The 8,561-nt window shown below is 37.6% G+C and overlaps 1 protein-coding gene across 1 annotated transcript in view; it reads right to left on the reverse strand.

Annotated features, from left to right (window-relative positions):
- The window catches only part of BTBD9 (BTB domain containing 9), a 549,273-nt gene extending 541,975 nt beyond the window's left edge, over positions 1 to 7,298 (reverse strand). Inside the window, exons 1-3 of the mRNA XM_007939418.2 lie at positions 7,114 to 7,298; positions 3,233 to 3,596; positions 1,967 to 2,231 (exon numbers count right to left, since the gene is read on the reverse strand). Coding sequence (XP_007937609.1) covers positions 1,967 to 2,231; positions 3,233 to 3,596; positions 7,114 to 7,298 — 814 coding nt within the window. The remainder of the gene's footprint in view (positions 1 to 1,966; positions 2,232 to 3,232; positions 3,597 to 7,113) is intronic.
- Positions 7,299 to 8,561: the final 1,263 nt, after the last annotated feature.

Here is an 8,561-nt window from a genome sequence, read left to right on the forward strand (position 1 = left end):
GAAAGCCTAAGGTTCGTGTGGGATACCATCAAAAGGAATAACCTATGTGTAATTGGAATTCCAGAACAGGAAGAGAAAAATAAAACCACAGAGAAAATTGTCAAAGATTTGTTGGAAGAGAATTTTCCTAGTATGATGAAAGATGAGAATATATCCATTCAAGAAACCCAACAAACCCCAAACAGGATAGACCCAAGAGAAAATCACCAAGACATATCATCATCAAACTCACCAAAACCAAAGACAAAGAGTTCTGAAAGCAGCACAGGAAAAATGAAAAGTTATCTATAAGGGGCAACCAATAAGACTAACCTCAGATTTCTCAGCAGAAACCATGCAAGCGAGAACACAATGGGATGGTATTTATAAAACCCTGAAAGAAAAAATTTCCAATCAAGAATTATATACCCAGCAAAACTGTCCCTCAAATATGATGGTGAAATCAGGACATTTCTAGATAAGCAGAAATTAAAGGATTTTATGAACTAGACCCACCTTACAAGTGATGCTAAAAGGAGTCCTTTGGACAGAGAACCAACAACAGCAAACAACAAGCAACCATTAACACACATGATGACATAACCCAGAATTCAATCCAGTTATGGAAATGTGCAAAGTAAATAAGCCTACAAGATTGTTAACAGGGAACTAGAGACATCAATTGATAAATAAGGACAACTACCTACCAAAAAGAGGGAAAAACTTGTGTAGTTACAGAACTCCTAAATGGTAGAAGTCAAGACAACTCCAAGATAGACCAGACTGTCCTAAACTTGAGTAGAAAAGTAAATCACAGGGTAACCTCGAAGAAAAATGATAAACCTAAATACTCTAAATCTCTGTTAACACCACCAGTCCTCCCATCCAAAATGTACCCCACCCTGATATCACTTAAACCAAATGTCAAGGCTCACCTCAAGCTTCATAATCTCAATGAAATCATTCCAAATCACTCCTTCTTAGGAAGTTCCATAACATGTATCTATCATCTTGTGAAGTTCCATAACATGTGTTGTTGTTGTCGTTTGTGTTTTTTTTTTTAAACTGTTCATGAATGAATGTCTTATTTCCACAACGAAAATGAAACGATCAAAGTCAGAGTCCATGTTTAGCGCTAAAGCAATATAGCATAGTGGTTAATTATCCAGCCTCTGGAGCCAAAAGTTCGTCTGGCGCTGTAGTGGATAAGGCATTTGGCTGCTAAAGAGAAGCTGGCAGTTCAAATTTACCAGATGCTCCATGGGAGGAAGATGAAGCAATCTACTTCCATAAAGATTTACAGCCTTGGAAACCCAATGGGGGTCGCTATGAGTTAGAATCAACTCAATGGCAGTGGGTAGTGGGTAGGTCTGGAGCCAAACTTCATGGGTTTGACACTCAGCTCCACATCTTTTTGTGTGACCTTGGGCAAGTTACTTAACCCTCTATGCTTCAGTTTCCTCATGTGAAAAATGGTACCTACATTAGTACCTATCTCAAAGGGTGTTATGAAGCTCAAATGAGCATGTAGAACTACGCTTGACATGTCATTAAGCACTTTATAAGTGTTAATTGCTATTATTTTTTATTAATAACAAAATCACCATATATGTGCTTGAAATGCTATATAAGTGTTACCTATTATTGTTTGCTTTTTTTCTTAATTTCCATGCTTATAGTACCTGAAATAATAAGCACTGATTTGAGGAGGAAGAAAGGGGAGAGGAAAGGTCCTACTATAAGAAGAAACTTTTGGGAAGTGTCTATTTTTCACATTCTAGGAAGTAGCTGGAGAGATCTGTCCAGGAATAGTATGAAATACCTATTTGGAGGTCTACAAAGGTATTCGATTTCAAGAGAAATCAACAGAATGATAAGGAAAGGTATTCCATAGGAAGCAGTTACATGTTCACAAACTTTTGTAGCTGATATGGGCATAAGATGCAAACAAAACTCCTTGGTGAGTTTAGGATAAATAGGCACTTACTGAGCATGCCTCTGTAATTGAGGTCCATATCCCGGCTCTCTGATCGTACTTTAATAGCATCCAGAATGGCATCAGGAGACAACAGTCCCGAAGGCCTCACAACGTTCAGGAGTTCAGTGAGGCTCATCAGAGGTAAACGCACAGCCTGCATGATTTCAGCATGATTCTCCTTTGGATTGTGCTTACACCAGTTTAACAAGGCTAGGAAAATATCTTTCTCGGGAGCTGCAAATGAATCTCTTAATACGATGTTTAAAAGTGCTGTCTGAAAAAGATAAAAAGGAAAACTTTTGGTTATTATGGAGCCCAACCATGTGGGTGATCAATCAGTAAAACCTTACAGAAGTGTGCATATCACCTAGACAATTAATTCTTTTTGACCCTCTTTTTTCCCTTATTCTTTGTGCCACATACTATCCCGTCCATTATGGCTGAGTGAGTAACAAGAAAAGATGGTGGCACCTTTCTTTCCTCCCCAGGCACCTTGTATCATTACCTCAAACATCTAGTCTTTCCAAATACATTTACAGCCATCTTTAATATCACAGTGAAAAGACAAATGGCAAAATGAGGTGCTATCAGTACACATGGGTACTACAGGAGGGTTTAAATTTGTAAGTCAATAAGATATATCCAGCATTCAAAATACAAAACCTTTACTTCCACTGTACTGTTAATACTACCATATTTTGGATTCTCAGATCTCCAGCCTGCCCTCCAGCAATACCTCAAAGACCCTTGCCCTTAAAAATCAAGTAGGATAATAAAAATCATAGTTCATATTCAAACCAAGATATGGAGCTATTCAATATATCTTCTCATTGGAAATATCCAGGTTCTGGGGAAACAAAACAGCAAGAGAAAACCTAAAAACCAAATGAAACTCATTGCCATCAAGTCAATTCCAAATCATAGCAACCTCTATTGGGTTTCTGAGGCGGCAAATCTTCACAGAAGTAGACTGTGCCCTCTTCCTTCCACAGAGCAGCTGGTGGGTTTGAACCAGCAACCTTCTGGTTAGAAGGCAAAAGCCTTAGGCACTGCACCACCAGAGCTCCCTCACCAAGGGAAAATGGGAGAAACACCAGACTTGAGTAAAAGTTTCACTCTAGCTATGTGATCAAGAGCCCCAGTAGCCAAAGGTAAGAGGCTAGACCAGCTAACCTCTTCTACACCAACTTTTCTTTTTTCTTTCTTACTCCACTGCTATATTTCTGCTGTACAGGTATGAATACAACAATGCACGCCTTGTAGACAATAGCACACCTTAGAAAGGGAGAGGAAACCTTCACTTGAAAGCACCTCCTGAGCATTTCTGTCCATAAACATGCAGCACATACAAGTTAACTTGGGAAGCGAGTAGAGACTGGCGACATCAAAAGTCATACAGACATTCTGAATGTTAAGTATGGTGCAGAGATACTCAGAGGTGGAATCCTCCAGCTCGGGAAATCCATATTTATGAGCCAGGCTCAAAAAGTCCAGCAGCACCTCCTCCTTCTCATCTGTCAGTGTCGCTCGTCCAGTGTAGATGTATTTAAGTAACATCGTGAATGCTTCTGCAGTGGTGTCTTGGAGAGGGATTTCTGCTTCAGGCTGAGACTCTCGCATGCCACCATACAGTAGTGCTCTGCACATCAGGGAACAAAAGGAAGAAATAAAGAGAATAAAAACAGGAAAAACTCAAGTCAGATTTGCTACAAAATACAGGAAATACCAGCCAGTAACATTATACAAATATAAATTAATTTAATGGCACAAAGATCCAGGTGAAAAAATACAAAGTAACCATTTTAAATAGTTCTCTTAAGAAAGCAAGAGAAATAATTTAACAACTATTTTGAATTAATTCTATAAACAAATGGGCTTATCCGATATCCTGGGAGCTCAAGATATACAATTGACATTAAACAGAAAGATGATAGAGAACATTTGAGAGGAACAGATAAAATCAATGTAAAAACATTAAAGGTCAATATGACAGTTTAAAAATTAAAAGTGCAGAAAAGGATGTAATAAGATATACAGAATTAAACATCAACCAGATGCCATTCTTCTCTATCAGATTCCAGAAATTTGAAAAGCCTGTTAATATCCATTACTGCAAAAGGAATAGGAAAATAGGTACTCATGTGCACTGCTTTGAGCATATAAAGGTGTCACATATTGGGAAATATCAATATCTATTAAATCGAGTCAGGTCCAACTTGATGGCACATAACAACAACAACAACATTCAAAATTAAAGTGTACATATCCTTCAACTCAGTAATTCCACTTTCAGAATTCTAGAGAACTAATTCAGCAACATGCATATAGGTATATATACAGATATATTTGTTTAAATCTAGAAAAATCAGACAAAAGTAATAAATAAACAGTGGTTGCCTCTAGAGAATAGAATTAGATCTGGAAGTATTAGATCTGGGGGAAAGGATTAGATACTTTATAAATTATTAAATTAAAAAGGAAATCGGTGATAGCAATTATGGATAATTTTGACTCGTATTTTTCAGATTAAAATAAAGTTGCAAATTATTGCTTATCTGAAAAATGAAAACTAGACAAAGCAGGTAATGAATTTAAATTTCTACCTCTATTACTCTACCAAGCATTAAGATGAAGCAATTAAACATTGAATCCTATAGGAAAGAAAAGGGACAGAGGAGGACAGGAGAGGAAGGCATAAAAGGAAGGGAAGAGTAGAGTACAAGAAAGGAAAAGAGGCAAAAGCAAGCACAAGAGAGAGAGTCCCTCTGTTGCTAAATTCTCAGAGCAGGATGAGAATTTCAGGGGTTTCCGCATACCTGCCTGGAACTTCTCCCACCCTCCCTAGGACCTGGCATTCTTGATTGCCTGAAGAAAACAGCTGAAACTACAGAGCACAAGACTCACAAGTATTTTCAGCGTACCACTTCACTGGGTTATACCAAGCCTAAAAATACCCTTGAAAGTCTTCATTATCCAGAAAGCATCCAACTCTAACCTTAAAATTACTCAATTAAAGAACATCCTGAAGCAACCGCAACAAGACTTACTCCTGCTCCAGTGGGTGTTTATCTGGATTCTCAGAGCTTTAAAAGTGGTTCTAAACAGGGCTTTGAAGAGGGTCAGCCTCCTGCTGAGAATCTGTGGTTTCTCCCCCAGATATACCTACCAACTGAATCAGAATCTACATTTTAACAGGATCCCTAGGTGATTCTTATAGATCCCCAGGTGATTCTTATGTATCACCTGGGGGTCTGTTAAAATGTAGATTCTGATTCAGTATATCTGGGGTGGAAATGACAAGGAGACCAGGACAGAGGCTTGTTCTGTATAGTTAACTTATCCTTATCTGGGAATGTGGAGTGGTGCAAATGGTTAAGAGCAGGGGTACTAACTGAAAGGCTGACAGTCTGAACCGAAGCACCTCAGAAGAAAGACCTGGCAATCTGCTTCAAAAGGTCAGAGTCCTGAACACATTATGGAGTGCAGTTCTACAGTGCAACACATGGGGTCTCCACAGTTGGAATCGACTCAATGGCAACTGGTTTCACCTAGAAATTGGTTTCCTCTTAGGACAGCACTTAGGTTTCTCTCAGTTGCTGACAGTTAACTTTCCTTTGCAATGAGAACTGTCGGCTATGAAAATCTGTCTAAAATATCATTGGCAGCGACCTTGAATTTAGCCTTGATCAAGCCATCAAAGATTACAAAGATTTCAACAGTGTACTATCCACAAACAGACATTAAGAACAAGGTCAATTAAGAGAAGGGAGCATAACCCATTCACTCAGGATGATTTTCTAATTTCTAAACATACACGAGTTTCTTTTCAGAATACACTGATTATCTCAAATTATTTTTGAAAGAGAGTAAGATATATAGTATTAATAAATATTAAACATAAGACTGAAAAGTTCTGATTTAAGAATGGACTCAAACTACTTCAATAGTTATGAATGGACCAAAAATTAAGAAAAGAGAAAGAAACACAAAAAGGAAATCATGGAGAGGACAGAAGTCTGGTTCCAATAATGACTAAACTGAGGCCAGGTGCCTTGGTAGAGTTGCTCACTGGGAGGGAGCACAGGTGAGGAGGTGTTAGCTAGAACTCTTCTAAGCTCCTCATTTCCTCTACAGACATTTTGTATGTGAAAGAATAAGACATTCTGATCAAAGTTCTAGCTAAAGAGTAGATTTTTCCAAGAGACACATTTGACTATAATGTGTGTGACTCTAAGTGTTGCTGTCTTGGTTAATTCTGGTTATAAAAATCAGACTACAGTTTCACTAGAAGGTAAATAACAATTTCTCTATGCTATCATTACCTCCATTTTTAACCAACATGTTTCCCTGGGCAAAGCAGTAACTCTATGGACCATCTTTATCCTTGTACATAGAAAATAGTCTATAAGCAAGGTTAAATTATCATTCAGTCAGTAATTCAGTGGTAATCCCTTTAACTAATATTAGTTAAAATATAGAGTAATTAAAGATCAATTTAATATTCGTAACTCTGGAAATTAAGGATTTGAATACCAAACTATGTTGTTGTTAAGTTGCCACTGAGTCTGACTCATAGCATATAAATACATGTAGGATTCTAATATTAATTAAATGTGAATTTGTCTAGTCTTAGCTATAATGTAACTGTGAAACTTAGTCAATACTAAGTTTTCTTCAATTTGGGGTTGCCAAACTTCATGTCTTAGAGGGAGTGTTCGGGTTACCGACAGATCCTGGACTTCAGAAGTCTGAAACCAAGAGGGACATGTGTTCACTAGTAAATCCAGAAGTCAGTCTACCTACACAAGAAGAATCTTATCTGCCCAGTAGATCAGTTTAACTCCCAGTAGTTATCAACTACGAGGAGAGGGTGAAGGTAACAAAAACTCATCCCTAGAAATATTTTCAAAACTCTTAAAAATGGCTGACTGGTACTAGCTGACCTGGGAAGACTTCTAGCTTCATAATTCTAAAGATGGCTCCTGAAGAAAAGGTGGTCCTCAAAAAGTCTACAAGGATGAAATTCTTAAAGATGTTGAATTGAAGGATTCCTAGGATGTTTTATTATACCTGGTCACAATATTTTTCATAGAGTAGAAAATACCAGTGCTTCCTACAAATGGCCTGAATCTTGAAAAAAAGTATTACACACTTACCGAAAATATTGGCACCTGGCTGCTAAAATTACCCTGTGGGCAGGAAAACGTTTCTTTTCCACAACAAATGTGACATCGCCATATTCCTCCCCAATTAACAAGGCACCGATATGTTCAGACAAAATGTGCACATGGTCAATTTCCCCCACTGCAGTAAAGGGGCGAAGAGGATGGCTGTTACTCATCTTGTAGGACAGATGGTAGTTGTTGATCTATTATATAAAGAAGGGATAAGCGTCAGTAAGGAAAGAGGAGTACAGAAAAATCACATACCATAAACAGAACTAAACATTTCAAGTGCTTGAAAAAAGAAAAGTCACATAAGAGAAATTTCATCATTAATGAAATCTGCATTAATCCATTTATTCTGGGAAGCAACTCAGCCTGTTTCCATCACTCCAATTGGAGCTAATACCTTTACTGCTTTATCACACTAGGAATGCAGAAAGACTTTGGTCTTCAAACTCTAACAGTACTTGGAACTATGAGAAGCTACAGAAGTGCACCAAATACAGGTCTCTTGTTCCTCAGTAACTCAGGAAAAAGAAAATCAACACCAGAAGAAACTTAATTTTAGCATAGATATATTTAATAAGGTTAGGTACAACTATTTTCAGTAAAAAAGTCACTCAGTGATAGATCTTGACCTAAATTACAAATGGAATACATAAATTACAAATGAGTATATAATCATCATATTTCAGATAATTTCAGAGGTTTTGGTCTGAAACCATCTTAAATATTGTATAAAAACATTATCATCTTCAGGAGTCACAAATAAAACTTGACATTTAATAACGAAAGTTTACAGTAAGCACCCTAACTCTTCTAAAAAAAAAAAGTAATCTTAATATTTTTCTCAAGATTGTAACTTTCATTCCAAACTTACAGCTGGGATGATCAGGTTGCCAGTGTTTACCAGAACATGATACATTTTATCTTATTTACAGGCAACACAGGCATTTGCTTCTTTGCATGCAATGCACGTCCATAAATGCAACTGAAAATTCAAAGGGCTAAAAGTTGATTAACAGCCTTACATGTTATAAAGAGAAACTATGTTCTTAGAATGGGAGCAGTGGTGGTCCAGTGGTAGAATTCTTGCCTTCCATGTAGAAGAACCATTTTGGATTGCCAGCCAAAGCACCGTAAGCACAGCCACCACCTACTCATCTGTGTTACTATGATGCTGAACAGGCTTCAGCGGGGCTTCCAGACTAAGACATACTAGGAAGAAAAGCCTGGCAATCTTCTTCTGAAAATCAGCCAATGAAAACCCTATGGATCTTAACAGTCCAATCCTGTTGTGCATTGAAGTCACCAAGACTCAGGGGCTGACTTGATGGCAACTAACAACAAATGTTCTTAGAAAGCTAATACAGTTTGTAAATCCCTGATGCAGTACTGCTTTTCCAGGTGTAGATAACTAATGAAATGGGTGAAAGCCT

This window comes from Orycteropus afer, unplaced genomic scaffold (assembly GCF_000298275.1).
Source record: "Orycteropus afer afer isolate SDZICR_OR568_19922 unplaced genomic scaffold, OryAfe1.0 scaffold00059, whole genome shotgun sequence".
NCBI classification, from domain to species: domain Eukaryota; kingdom Metazoa; phylum Chordata; class Mammalia; order Tubulidentata; family Orycteropodidae; genus Orycteropus; species Orycteropus afer.